The 14,646-nt window shown below is 54.8% G+C and overlaps 1 protein-coding gene across 20 annotated transcripts in view; it reads right to left on the reverse strand.

The window, feature by feature from the left end:
• Positions 1–528: 528 nt before the first annotated feature.
• PLEKHA6 (pleckstrin homology domain containing A6) overlaps positions 529–14,646 on the reverse strand; it is a 133,804-nt gene continuing 119,686 nt past the window's right edge. For 13 of the 20 annotated variants that reach the window (XM_043923251.1, XM_043923258.1, XM_043923260.1 and 10 more), the window contains 9 exons: positions 14,335–14,484; positions 13,048–13,177; positions 12,678–12,784; positions 11,635–11,811; positions 10,046–10,213; positions 9,826–9,959; positions 9,187–9,332; positions 4,687–4,810; positions 529–4,058 (listed from right to left, as the gene is read on the reverse strand). In XM_043923251.1, coding sequence (XP_043779186.1) covers positions 4,695–4,810; positions 9,187–9,332; positions 9,826–9,959; positions 10,046–10,213; positions 11,635–11,811; positions 12,678–12,784; positions 13,048–13,177; positions 14,335–14,484 — 1,128 coding nt within the window. In that variant the 3' untranslated portion in view covers positions 529–4,058; positions 4,687–4,694. The remainder of the gene's footprint in view (positions 4,059–4,686; positions 4,811–9,186; positions 9,333–9,825; positions 9,960–10,045; positions 10,214–11,634; positions 11,812–12,677; positions 12,785–13,047; positions 13,178–14,334; positions 14,485–14,646) is intronic. The other 7 variants (XM_043923257.1, XM_043923253.1, XM_043923252.1 and 4 more) reach the window with 4 other exon arrangements.

Genomic DNA, 14,646 nt, shown 5'->3' on the forward strand with positions numbered 1-14,646 from the left:
ACCATCATCCCCAGTTTGTGGGGAGGTCCCATGCTTCCGAGAATTCTGGGATTCCTGCCTGGGAGGGAGGCCAAGGTGGGCAGCCCACAGCTTAGGGGGAGCGGGTGGTATGTGCTTCCCGGGTTGCTTAGGGAAGGCCTGGCCCCAGGCCTCCTCCCCCTTTTTCTGCCAATCGCGTAAACTGCCATGGACCCCAAAGCCAGGCACGGGCAGACATGGACACAGAGTGCCAGAGACACGCCACTTGTACGAACCATTTATTTCCCGTGTTGGGTTTATACAAACTTGCAAGATACAAATGCAGGGTTCACTGAGTGCTTCAGTACCTGTATCTACAGAAAGAATGCTGCTGAGAAGGATGCAAGCTCTCACCTGTCATCGCGATGGCCCCTCCCTGGGGAGGGCCTTGTTGGCTAGAAAGATGCTAAGGGGCTGCTACAGAGCCCTGGCAGGTACTCACTGTTTATCTAACCTTAACTCTTCTCCTAAGGCCACTTTTATACTAAATAAAGACACCAAGATCATAAATTTCCTTGTATAGTTTATTGTCTAATACTAGCAAATCAAATTGGCCCCAATATGTGCATAAATAGATATATGTATATATATTTCATATTTTCCTTAGTTTTAAGAGCTGCCAGGTGAGGGGCTGCCTAAAGGGAAGGGAATTACTTCTGTCTTGCTATAGTCAGCCCTGCTCCAAGAGCATCCCTCTCACCAATGCAGGTGAGCAAGCACGCACAGCCTTCAACCTCAGAAAATCTCTAAAGTGACAACATTAGTACTTGATTACAGCCTCCTGGTTATTGTTGAGGGAGGTAATGTGTTAATTGGGAAGGCCCTAGATTAGTAACCAGGACTTTCCCCAGGTGGGTAACTTAGCTCTGGGCCCCCACCCAGGCCCCCTTCATTCCTAGCAAGATGCTTTAGGCTGGGAATAGGGTGCCAGCAAAGGTCAAAGTGGCAGGCCAGGCTTCAGATGCTGGCCAGGAGCTCTGTGCTAGGTTCCAAAACCTTTGATTCCAGATCTGGACAAAAGACTTCCATTCTGCCCAAATCCTTGCAAAGCAAGAGCCCCTTGCCCACTTCAGTAGTCAATAAGCAGTTTGGAAGGCTGAGCTGGCTTAGTTCAGGGCCCCAGCAGCAGGAAAGTCCTGGGCAAGGCTGAGACGCATCTTGTCCTTCGGACCCTCAGGGCTGACTTCACAGTCTGGATGCCAGACTGGGGTACCATCCCCTTAACAACGGGCCCCAGAAGAAGGGTCACAGAGGGAGGCAGGTGCCGTAGGTGTCACCCAGACCAGAGAGGGACCAAGTGAAGAGGAATGTGAGAAGTCCAAGGAACTTGAATGTGTCTGCCCCGAAGGACCAGAGATGTCAAACTGCTTCCACTGGCCATTGCACCGTGTCCTGGGTCCATCAAACAACAGACCGACATTCTCAGCGCTGTTTGGCATATTCCAGCAGGGTGATAAAGGTGGTGGTCCAGGAGCACATCTGGGGTGTGTATGCCTGCAAGGGTCTGCTTTTGTGCACACAACTGTAAACATTTCCTCAAAAAGGTTCACATTCAATAACCCTAGAGAGTCATCAAAAGTTGACAGTGTAATCAAATCCTTAGACCAGGACTGCAAGAGAATGTCCCACCCTGGAAAGATCCTCTCCGGCTGAGTCCTGGAGACCAGCCCTTGGCAGACTGGGAATGGGAAGGAAGCTGCTGAGGAGGAGGGAAGGGTGAAGGGCTGGACCTACAGGCAGCCCCCCGGTCCCTCACATCGTCTGCCAATTCCATTCAGACATTGCACATTTTGAAAATAGATTTGCTTTTATAACAAAAAAGTAAAATAGATCTGTCTTAAAATAACTCCTCTCCCCTTCTTTGGATCAAAAGGCATGGGGTATGGCCGCAGTATGCTTGGAATGATGTGGAAAGGAAAGGAAGGAAAACGGGCCTGGGCAGGAGTTCCAGGAAAGGATCAGATGTCCAAACAAATATATATGTATATATATATATATATATATATATATTACATATACATCTATAATATGATAATCCTCACAAAACATATATTAAGGCATGTAAAGCAACATAAAGAGCCAGCTTTATGAAAAAGAGGTGAAAGAGAGGTCGCAGAGGGGCAGACATTAATCCTTGGTATTTCACATGTATTTCTAAAAATTTCACTTAAAAAAAAGAGACACAAAGAAAGGGCAAGGCATGGAAGGACCCCAGTAATCTGCTTTTTATGGATGGACAAGGTGTGGGAGAAGATGGAGAAGGGGAGGAGGGTTACCTGGGAGCTGATCCCACCTGTCAGTCTATGGGGCAGAAAGGACAAGTTTGGGGTGCTTGAGCTTTGCTGAAGAAGGGAGATGCAGCCAAGGGTCACGTTTACAAAAACCTGCTAGACGTGAGGGTAAGTGGAAGCCTCCTGTCTGTAAACCCTCAGATACACAAGAATATCCTAAGCACCTAGAACAGTGCCTGGTACATAAAAGGTGCTCAATAAATATTTGTTGAATGAATTGTCAGCTTTACTTGCATATGAACCATAACTGTCCCAGCCATGAAGGAGTGGAGAGGAATTGCTAGAAGATGAAGTAATCGTTCTCAGGGTTGCTGGAGGTCAGGTTGAAGTCTCAGGGAAGCAACCCTGGCAAAGAGAAGGTCTAGGGGCCAAGAGTTTTCCCTCTGTCTCCTCCCTCCTCTCTGGCTACATTCATCTGAAGGTGGTGGAGCAGAGGGACAACAGGCTTGGCTCCTGTCTCCCCGCCACTGGCCCCCTGGCAAGGTAGGGTGTGAATGAGCCACGCGAGAAGGGAGACCCTCCAACAGCTTCAACCTGTCCCACTGTGGGACACCTGGGATTCAGAGTAGGGCTCCAGAATCTGGCCTACCAGGTTCAGGCCATATCTGCTCTCCTGGGGCACACACTCAGCTGGCCCACAGCACATTCCAGGGGGAAGGAGATAAGATGGTGTCACAGAAATGTTTAGGGATGGCCCCCTGGCTGACCACACGCTCCACACTCTGACCACCCCACATCTTCTGGTCTTCCAGAAGGACCAAGACAGGTCCTCGTCTCTGCTCCTGACCCCAGGACGTGGAGGCTGACATCAGGCCCAGACCCAGACTAGTGCTCCCCGGGCCCTCAGCTCACACCTCCGCCCCGCAGCAGCGTGCTCCATGGCGGGTCCTTGAGCTGGCAGCCCCTGACCCCGGCACAAGGCGGGGAGAGCGGAGCTGACACCTGGTGCTGTGCCTGGCACTAACCTAAGGCTCCACCCCGGGGAAACCGACCCCATTCCCTTCTCATCTCTGTCCTCCCCCTCCTCCTCGCGCATGAGCCCTGCCGTTCCCTTTCCTCCTGCCCTCCCGAGACCTCTCCCCCTCTCTCCGCTACCCCTTCGCAACCTGCCCTCAGACGCTGCACACACCTGCCGCTTCCCACCCACGGCCAGCGCTTCCCTCTGGGAGCCGAGGAGCCTCTCCCATCTCTCGTCAGCTTGTCTTTGGCTCAGGCAGGGTGGTCAGACTCCACTGGACCCCAAAGGAGCACCCAACAAACAGGGATGTGCCAAGACCCTGGGCACCGCTGGACAGCAGGGCGGGGCTGATGGAAGGGGATGATGGCAGGTCTTGCTCTTGGCATCGAGAGACGAGTGCTAACCTAAGAGGGCCCAGGGTGCGTTCCCCACCAGGGCATCTTCTCCACCAAGGGATGTTCCAGTAGGGCTGTCACAACCCCAGCCAGGGCCAAAGCGAGGCTCCCTGTGCCGAGGGCGGCAGACAGGATGGCGCTCCTCACCCCGCCGCCTGACACCCCGGCCTAGGGTGACTGTCTGAGTAGCGAGGATCTCGGGGCCGGAGTCCCAGGGATGTGGACACCGCTGTGTCCGTGCTGCTGTCGGCGGCGACCCCAGCCCCTGGCCTGGCTCCCCGCAGCATTCCTGCGGGAACGCAGGGGCGGGGGGCCAGGGTGGGCAGCTGGGCAGAGGCGGGCTTCAGAACGTGGCTCTCTGGAGCTTCACGGCGTTGGCTTCGGCCAGGGCTTGCACTGGAGGAGAGAGACACGGGTGAGAAGGCGCTGCACGGGGGCGGACTCTCCAGCCCAGCCGCCCAGAAAGAAGTCTCTCCTGCAAAAACCACCCCTCAACCCTGAGAGAGGGGGACAGAGGAACAGATGTCAGTTCTTGTTCCGCTGCCTGATACTGAGGGGCTATGTGCTAGGGGGAAGGGACACAGCCTTTGCCTAGAGCTGTCTGGGGCCACTTTAAATTTACAGAAGACCTGGGCCCGATCTGGGAGAGATAAGATCTGGGAGAAGCAGCTTCTAGAGGCTTCTGAGGCAGGGAGGCTGTGAATCTCAGCAGGTGGCAGGCTCGCGGGCTGACAGGAGGTGCAGGGGTGGGCAGCTGGGGCGGCCCTCTGACGGCGGACAGGAGCGGCCTCTGTCCCCTCTGCTCCTGGAGATGCAAAGCCACTGGCACTGCAGCTTCCCAGGAGCAGCCCTGCCAGCCGGCTCCAGCCCAGCACCGCGCGGGACGGGCGGAGGGGAAGAGCGGCGAGGCGCGCGGGCGCGGGGAGAAGCGATGGCGGGCGGGATGGAGGGTGCAGGCGGCTCGCGGGGGAGGGCAGGGGTCCCGCTCCCGGGGCTGGATGAAATACGGTAGAAAGGTGCTTACGTCAGAGCTCAGACCCGCATGACATGGCTGCTGTCGGTGCCCCGCGGGGGTTCAGACGGTAGGGGGTTGGCTGGTGGAGCCGGGGAGGCAGGGGAGGTGGGAGGGCTTGGGGTGGCACATTGCACTGGAAACAGAAATGAACAGGGCAGTGAATAGGGGCTGCGGGGGGAGGAAGGCAGAGGCGGGAGGCCGGGTGCCCAGAGCAAGCGAGGCCCTCCTCCACGCAGGGAGCAAGGCAGGAGGCAAGCAGAGAGGAGCGCTGAGCTTGGGCATCTGTTCAAGCTGAGCAGAGCTGGTTCCAGGGTCGCCATGAAGGAGAGCATGGGGCCCCAGAGGAGACCTGGCCCAATCCAAGCTCTGCTGAGAACCAGGGTGACTGGGGGTGAGGCCGGCCCCTCTGAGCCTAAGGCTCCCCTTCCATCTGTGCAGCGGGGAGACGCTCACACCTCCCCACGACTGTGGAGAGGGTGAGGGGTGGCACCTCAGAGGCAGTGATATCACTGATGACCATGATTAATAGTGCAGTAAAATCACACTAATCCAAATCACCAGGCCCTCATTCAATGACTCAAAGTGATCCCAGTGTTTATCAGTTCCATAAGGATGGAGGCTCCTGATGGGCTTCAAACCAGCCTGTTAACTTTGACTGGAGGGTTCAAAAGCGATTCCCCACTGTCACTTGAGATCTCTTTTCATCCATCCAGGAAAGGCCAACTTCAATCCACCTCTAAACAGATCATTTAAGCCCCAAAGTGGTGACATTTGAATTAATGAGATTTTACTCTATTATCATTCTCTTCCATGCCGAGAACAGCAAAGTGAAGGACAAGGAAGGAGGAGTCGTAGTGTTAGGAACAAGTTTTGCAAGTCTCTAGACCCTGGTGCAGTTGTGGGAGAACGGCCACACTCAGGCTCAGAGAAGAACCAGACCTGGGCCAGGTCACACTGTTCCCCCAGGAGAGGGACCCTGGCACCGGACTTCCCAGACCCTTGCTCCCGCCCTACCTGGGCCCTCATCACCTTCCCTGGCCTCTGCACGGGAGAAGGCCCACGCAGCCCCGCGGCACATCTGTACACGCCACACAGATACAGAAGACACAGCGCCCTCCCTGACAGGAAGTGACCCAGTCTGCACAGGTCCAGCATCCCCACACCCTTCTACTCAGCGCACACAGCTCATGTGTGTGTGGGCACGACTGAACCTGCGCCTGTACACAACCCAACACAGTTGTCACTTTTCATACACATACATCCACAAACACCTTTGAAACACACATTCATGTGCACACCCGTATCACACATCCGACAGTTAGTTGTGTGTAACTTCAATTCCTAAGGGTCAAGACACCAAAACCTACGCAAGGAAGGGCTCAAGGAAGCCAAATAGATGTTACAATGTACATGCAATAAAGCTCTTACAATTTATTCATTGAAGAGCTCCTTGGAGTCCAGATACTCTTATTTAAACACAATTATGGGAGGTGTTGACTTGCTGGGTTTCCAGCCCATGAGAGATTAGAAACAGGAAAATTAGGAGAGGGAGAGAGAAAGAGGAATTGAGAGGCCCACTGAGGCACAAGTGAAAGAGAAAATCTGTGAAAAGTAGACACATTAACTTTAAAACCGTCACAGTCTGGGAGCATTCAGCAGGGCCACAAACAGATCTGTACGGATTAGGGACCCCAAGGGCATCTCTTCCACAGAGGTCAGCAAAATAGGGACATTTATAATGATACTCTGGTGGTAAAGAACCCGCCTGCCAATACAGGAGATGTTGGTTCGATCCCAGGTCGGGAACATTCTCTGGAGGAGGGCTTGGCCACCCACTCCAGTATTCTTGCCTGGGGAATCCCCATGGACAGAGGAGCCTGGTGGGCTGCAGTCCGTGGGGGCGCAAAGGGTTGGACATGACTGAAGTGACTTAACACACGTACATGCATAATGATACTAAATGAGCTAGAACAAGAAAGATTAATTATGTTAAATACAACCTCTTCAAGAAATCAGAAAAATACTAAACACAGATTATGAATATGTCCATGAAAATAAGCTCACATACGTAGCAGATAGGCCTTACAAGGCCTATGTGCAAGGCCTTACAATGTGCGCCTCCAGTTGTGTGTTCACAAGTACTACCACACCTGCACATGTAAGTAATCAGTCACACGCATTCCATCCATGAGGCTGTGCTCTCTCCATCCTGCACACCTCGGCGTGCCTTCACAAAGTTCCTACACTCACTGTGCACAACATACACACAAACACCCCTGATCGCCCATCACACTGCAAAGAAAGCCCATCGCATGTAAACGTGTGCATTTTTAAGCACTACCTATATACTGTACACTCACAGCAACAGTTTCCCAAACACCACCTATACTGCTGTCTCTGCACAACACCCACAGAAATTTTACACACACAGACACACTCCTGTATTTGCAAACATTCCCTCCACCCATACATCACATACGTGAATACACACACATACATATGCGCCTACAACCATTACCCAGTTCAGACACTGTGATGGCATCATGCCACATGGACAAACTTAAGATCGCCACATCTTCTGTGTACGGCACACAGACAGTGGCTACAAGCTCGCCACCCACCTCAGCACCCACGCCACACGCTGCACCCAGGCCCTAACTGCACCCCCTGCCCGCTGCACCAGCCCACGGGCACCCTCCCCACACAGCGTCTGCCGTGCCTGGCAGAGCCGGGCTCTGGGAACGTGAGCCACAGGCCGGGGCAGTGGGGAAAGGGTAAGTCTGAGGTCTGGCCGGGCCGTGGCCATGTTTTAAATAGTTGGGGTTTTGGCAAAAGCAGGGTGACCACTGGCTTTCCGCACACAGACTCTGGAATGTAAGCCCGTGTGTATCAAGGGAGAATCTGAAAAGCCAGGGTGAGCTTTGTTTTCACGACGCCTTCAGCAGGGGAGCTGCAGCAGGGAGAGCCAGGGCTGGGGAGGGGCAGAGGGAAGTTTGAATAGCACCGTATGTTCTAACTCCTGAAACAGGAAGTTGCCTTTTGCCCAGAGCACGCGGAATTTGATCTTTGGAAGGTCTGGGTTTATTTTGTAGCTAAACTACAGGGCGGCTGACAGAAGCTTCCTTGTAGCCAAACTGGTTCTGCTGCCTTTTGGCTGCAGGATGGGGCTCTCTGAAGCCTATCACTTCTCTTGCTCTCCACTCCTGCCAACTGAAAGCTTGTTTCTGAAAGATCTCCAAGGACTTTCCCGGCCACCCATTCTAAAGTCCACTTACACCCCCACTGCTAGTGGGTTCTTCCTTAAAGCTTACTTAGATCCCTTTTGCTGTATCTTGAAACCCTTTGGTTTCTGAAAATATCCACATTTAAAATAGCTAGAAAAACCACAAACGGCTCCTGTTTCTACTTTAGCTGCTGCTATTTCAACTAATACGACCACCAGTGCTGGGACCACTGCTCCTACAGGGGAGCCTTTACTGAGCAGTTACTGAGTGCCGGGCACGGTGCCAGGTGCCGAGCACACCCTGCTTCCACCCTCGCAGCCCTAGGCAGGTATCTTGATTTAAACTTTACAGATGCAGAAAAGAGCCAGAACTGAAACCCTCCTGTGTCACTGACATGAAAAGCCTTTCCTTCCTCTGTGCGTCTAGCCACGATCCTAATCTGACACTCACCCAGGGCATTAGAACTGTGGCCAGCACAGCTAAAGTCATCACAAGCCTGGCATCTCTCTAGGGCATTCATCTTGACTGGCCTTTGGAGCCTTCCCACTCTCCATCCGAAGCAGCTTTCGTGCTGAGGAAGAGGGAATATTCTGTCTCCGAGGCTTCGTGACTTGACCACTTCCTCCATCACAAAGCCTCCCATTCACAGAGTCTTTTCCATTCTTCCCAATTACATTCTCCTCTTTTCCAGGTGCTTCCCTTCTGGCTGAAGAGAAGTTAATTCTACTGACTACAACCCCATAGTGTCCACTAAGACCCACTAGCCTTTGTATCAGTGTGAAGTCAGCTCCTTACACGCACCTTTTCTTTGCAAGAAAGTGGGTTTGGGTCAACAGCCAAGGTGGTGACTGTACTGGCTACTGGTACCATCGCCCCTTTTCATTCCTGCTATTTGCCTGCAGCACGAAGGGGAAGCCGGACAATGCCCTGGAACACTGGCCCTCACTCCGCCACTGGCACACCCTTGCATATCTCCCCATCAAGCTCAGTCATCACCCCTCCTCTGGGCCTTTCCTGGACCTGCGCAGCTCCCTGCGTTCCCCACACGGCCTCTGGCCATTCCTCCAACCAGCAGTCAGGCGGGTCATCATGACTCCGAGCTCCCAGATGTCAGCGACTCTGGTCCCTTCGCACCCCGGGAGCCTAGCACAGTCCCTGGTGCTCATTAAGTGCTCATCCTGGCCTCAAGGAACACCACCCTGCTCTACGCTCGCCCCTGCCACACTGCCTCCCCTACTCCTGGGCAGCCGGTCTCCCTGGCAGAGTGAGGCCCAGCCCCTCTCACCAGACAGCATGCGGCCTCTGCGGGAGGCCTCGGTCGCCAGGGCACAGGAGATTTCAATCCGCTTCTCCTGCTCCTGCAGCTGGCTCTCTGAGTCCTGGGGCACGTCCACAAAGTCCCCCTCGCCGACGGGCACCACGTTCTGCATACTGAAGAGGCACAGACACACAGACATGGAGGGGGCAGGATGGTCCAGCTGGCTTGGGGGACCTGCGGGCTGAGGGTGGTGGGGGTCCAGGGGGCCTGTGAGTGTCCAAGCCTGTCCCCTGGGGTGAGTAGGACCCTGGCAAAATGCATGTCGGGACCCCTGCCCGCAACATTTGAAGATGAACTAGAAGGTTTAAGAGAACATTCAGGGCAGCCTTGATGGGGAAGTGAAGTCAGCAGAAGGCAACTCATCCATTTGTCTTGATGAGAACACGTGCATGAGCCCAGGAGGTCTTTGTGGCACCGAGGGCTGTGTCACCGACCCTGCCACGTGTCTCGGCCCAGTCTGCCACCTCGAACCACTTCTTCCATGGTGGGAGGTGTGGGAGACCCAACCACATGTGTCCGGGCACTGGATTCAGTAGCACTAGTGCCCTCGAAGTCGTGGGTGCCAAGGTGGGCGGAGGAAGTAGAGGTTCACCCGAGGCCTGTTACCTGGACTTGGCAATGAGCGTCTTGATCCTCTCCACCTTCTTCTGCTTCTCCTTCAGCTCCTCTGGGCTCAGGGGCATGTCGGGCTCCAGGTCAATGTACCGCTCAGGGATGAGGACTTTGTCCGGGGTGGAGAGCTGTGGAGAAACACGGTCACTGCCTGCACTCCCTTCTGCGGTTCCCCCCCGCCCCACCCCGTGTTGCCTTGCTGGACTCCAGTCACCTCCTTGTTGATATCCACGTCATAATGCTGGGGCTCCAGCTCCATCTTGCGCAGCCGGGCGATCTCCTCCCGCGGCGTCTCGTAGGCCTGCCCGCCGGGCTCCTCGGCTCGCAGCGCCGCCTCCAGGTTGGAGATGTCTACCTCGTGGATGCTGCGGTGGCGGCGCACCTGGGGGGCGGCAGAGTCAGGACCGCGCGGGCCTGTGTCCCGCTGCCTCCAGGCGGCCCCGCCCAGCACGCCTGACCTGGCCACCACCCCTCCGCGCGCACTGCAAAGCTACCCTCCTTCCGTGGTGTTGTCCAGAGCCTGCTCACCTACAAGGGTGCAGAGGAGACACCTCATCACTGCCGCCTGTCAGTGCCTGTCTCTTTCCACCCGCCTCACCTGTGTTCACATCCTGGGCCATACATTTTGAGTAACGGAATCAGTGTGTCTTACATGGATCTCTAGCCTTATCACATGAAAGAAGGGCAGGATTTATGGGTCATAATTTTCTGTATTTCTGAAATTTAGTGGAAAGAGAAGTTAGGCCCATGGTTTGGGCTACTCTTAGCTCTACACTTAGGAACTGTGTGGCCCAGAGCTCCTTAATTTCTCATGACTTCTTTCCCTGTCTCTAAAATGGGGACAAAAGCCCGTCTAGTCAAAGCTATGGTTTCTCCAGTGGTCATGTATGAATGTGAGAGTGGGACCATAAAGAAGGTTGAGTGCCAAAGAATTCATGCTTTTGAATTGTGGTGCTGAAGACTCTTGAGAGTCCCTTGAACTACAAGGAGATCAAACCAGTCAATTCTAAAGGAAATCAACCCTGAATATTCATTGGAAGGACTGATGCTGAAGCTCTAATACTTTGGCCACCTCATTTGAAGAGCCAACTCATTGGAAACGATCCTGACGATGGGAAAGACTATAGGCAAAAGGAGAAGGGGATGACAGAGGATGAGAGAGTTACATAGCATCAGCAACTCAATGGACATACATTTGAGCAAGCTCCAGGAGACAGTGAAGGATGGGGAAGCCTGGAGTGCTGCAGTCCATGGGGTCGTAAAGAGTCTGACACGACTTAGTGACTGAACCACAACAACAATGGGGGTAATACTTCATAGTCCAGTATCCTTGAAACGACTAAATGAGATGAAAGGGGTTGTGACTTGTATTGCACCATGTGTTGGTGAGCTATGATGATTACCTTCAGTCACCCCCAGCCCAATGTTAAGCACATAGGAAATGCTCCAGAAACATGGACAAGTGATGGCTACTTCTAGGTTGTGGATTCTGTGCTATTCTCTATTCAATGAATTTTGTATAATCCACTTCAACTAAAATAATCAAGGCATTTCTTTTTGTGAGTGATTTTTCTTAAAACACAAAAGAGGCAAACACTAGTTGCAATATGTCTTCTGTCCAGCGTGGGAGACGCTTCCCCCAGGTCTCCCAGTTGCCCAGCTTGGGTCCATCCTGGCCCCTCCCTGCTGAGACTTCCTCCTCCCCTGGGCCCCCCCTCCACCCCCGGCTCAGGGTGACCACGCCTGGTGGTGGGCAGTGCTGGCAGATGCCAGGCCGTGTTTGCGGGGCCGGGAGGACATTACCACTTTGTAGGCGGGCCGGGCGGCGGGGTCGGGGGCGGGGCTGGCTGGGAGCTGCAGGCTCCTCCGCTTGTCCCTGGCGGAGCCGCTCTGGCGCCGCCGCATGCGGTCCATCTGCTCCTCCACACTCATTTTGGCCTTGCCTTCGCCAGGGAACACAGCGCTCTTGGGGCGCTCCTGCTGGGGGGGCGGGGGGGGAGGACAGGGTTCGGACTGGTGCCCTCCCCTGCCCCCGGAATTTTTATCTGCCCAAATCCCTTAAAATTTCCCTTCTCTGGGAAGCCTGCCTGTGATGGGTTACATAGTGAACCCCGAAGGGTACATCTAAGTCCTAACCGCAGTATCTGTGCATGTGACCTTATTTGGAAATGGAGTTTTTGCAGGTGTAATTAAGCTACGGAGCGCAAGATGAGATCATTTTCAATTGCGGTGAGTTCTAAATTGAATAATGGGTGCCTTTATAAGCAACAGGAACAAGGAGATATACAGAGTAGAAGGTGATGTGAAGGTGGGGCAGAGATCGGGGTGGCATGTCTACAAGCCAAAGAATGTGTCTACAAGCCAAATGTTGCCAGCAACAGCCAGAAGGCAGAAGAGAGGCACGGAATGGGTGCTCCCTCAGCCTGCACACACAGCCCACCTGCGGACACCTTGATTCTGGACGTTGGCCTCTGTAATGGTGAGGGAATAACTTCTCTCGTTTTCAGTCACCACATTCGTGGCATTTTGCTAACTTCCTGGGAAACTAACACGGTGCCTCTGGCCAGCACATGTGACTCTGACCACTGACTTTTGCATTTGTGTTTCATCAGTGGCACATTATAATAACGTTGTTCAATATAATATCTCTATTATGCATAGCTTCCTCGTCTCATGACGTGTCTTCTTGAAGAACTCCCCCCGCTTCCCTTCTTCCTTCTTGTTCTACTTTCCTCCTCTAGCCCTGGGCTTCCTGAACTGTGACAGACAGGTGGACACACGGAGGCTGTGGACTCACAGCCTAGCTCGGGCCGCCAAGCTCTTGGGGCCCGCGGGCGTGCACTCACCCGGGAGGAGAGGCCATTGGTGAGCCCGTTGGCACTCCTCCTCACCACCCTCGATGGGGTCACTTCTTCATCGGTGGGTGACTTGGTCCGCGGGGGTACGATGCCCACTACAGGAAGACAAAGTGGCCAGTGGGTCCCACAAAAAGGGACACAGGGCAGCCCGTTGCTCACAGAGGTTCTCCCCTTCTCAGGGGGGCTCGGCCCCGCCCCTTCTCAGGGAGGCTCGGCCCCGCCCCTTCCCAGGGAGGCTCGGCCCCGCCCCTTCTCAAGGAGGCTTGGCTCCGCGCTTCCTTGGGTGTGAGCGAGCACGTCTCTGGGCTCCCCTCCAGTGCGAAGCCTCGCTTCCAGGGGACAGCGGGGCAGGGGGTACCTTTGTTGAGAGCCGCCTGCTTCTCTGCCTCAACCTCTTGCCTGGTGGACACAAGGCTAATGTCTCTAGAGGTGTCCAGGGGGGATGTCTGCTGGGGGTCTCTCTTGCTTTGCTCGTAGTTTGCCTTGGGCTAGGGAGAAAGGATGAGAAGATGGATGGATGGCCGGTGCTAGAGTAACCACCGAGAACTTGGCCCCTGGTGGTGATTCTTTGTTTTGTAACGGTTGGAGTGCCAACCTTTGATAGAAACATGGAGCCCGGAAAGTGTGCACTCGCTGGCAAGTGGGCAAGGATGCACTTGAGCCTCCCGCCCATGCCACTGTGGGCCTTCTTGTGGAATGAGGGCTCAGGGTCTCCAGAAGGCCCCCAGTTGAGGCTCATCAGAGAAATTCCCTCTGGCAAACATGAAATGTACAGACTTGCTGTGAGCCAGAGGAGGAACGACTGGAAGAGGGGGCCAGAAAGCCAAAGATCTCTGAGGAGTCTATCGGGTTTTTCAACAAGAAAACCTGATGAGTTTTGTGGGAAGGAAAAGGGCATTGGGGTTGTGGACCCCCAGAACCATGTGACTAGACCAGAGGTCAGAAACTAGCTCTGGCCCAACTGGAGAGCTTGGGTGAGTTCTACCACCTGTTTTTGTCTGTAAAACTGAGGTAATGATGCCTGTTCTGCCCACCTCACCGGGCAGACCCTCGAGGGTTGTGCATATTACCAGTAAATGGCTGTTTTACGACTCTTCCTACTCACCACGCAACCTCTTCCCAGCCTAACTGCACATTTCTCTTGAACCTTGGCTAGCAATTCAGGTGAGAGAAGGAGCCAGAACAGGGGAGAAAGTGTGTGTATCCTTACATTCCGGGTGCTGGTGAGGCCCAGAGGACATAGACAAGGCGGAGACACAGGCAAGGGGAGAGGGAGAGCATGGGAGGCCGGGGGCTGAGGTGGACCAAGGCAGGAGACGGGAACGGCACTGGTGGGGATGGGGTGTCACGGGATCTCCATCGTCAGGCACGCTGGCAGGGAGCGGGGCCCAACCCACCGCCCACAGCCATGGGCTGCCACGGGCAGGGCAGCAATGCAGTTTTCCATTGTCCACAGGAAGCAAAAGGGGAAAGAGGGCCAGCACGAGGGCCTCAGCCATCCCTTTGCTCATCCCAGAGTCTGACTAGACAGAGGCCAGGAACGCTGAGCCGTGGGAAAGTCAACCCTGGAATAGGGTCAGTGACTCGGTCTCCTCCGGGCCCATTCCCTCCATCCCTGCCCTAGGGGCCCGAGGGCGCTGGGTACCTGACCCCTGGCTGTCTCACCACCGCGGTGCCAGGAAGGGGAGTTGGGGTGTGGCCAGAAGCGGCTCTCGCTAGGGAGTGGAGGCACAGTGGGAGGAGACTCCAGGGGGACGTAGGCTTTGGGGAGGGGGGGCCGCGGCGGGCCGGGCTCCTGAGGCAGAGAGAAGCCAGAGCGTTAGGAGGAAAGAGAGCAGCCGCTGTGAGAGCAGAAGAGGAGAACGTTAGCAGAGGCAGACGTGAGCTGCGGGAACCCCGGGCAGCTGGACCCCTCACCCCGACCCGAGCCGGGACCCCCTCACCCCCGCCTGAGCCG

Source organism: Cervus elaphus, chromosome 14 (genome assembly GCF_910594005.1).
Source record: "Cervus elaphus chromosome 14, mCerEla1.1, whole genome shotgun sequence".
NCBI lineage: Eukaryota > Metazoa > Chordata > Mammalia > Artiodactyla > Cervidae > Cervus > Cervus elaphus.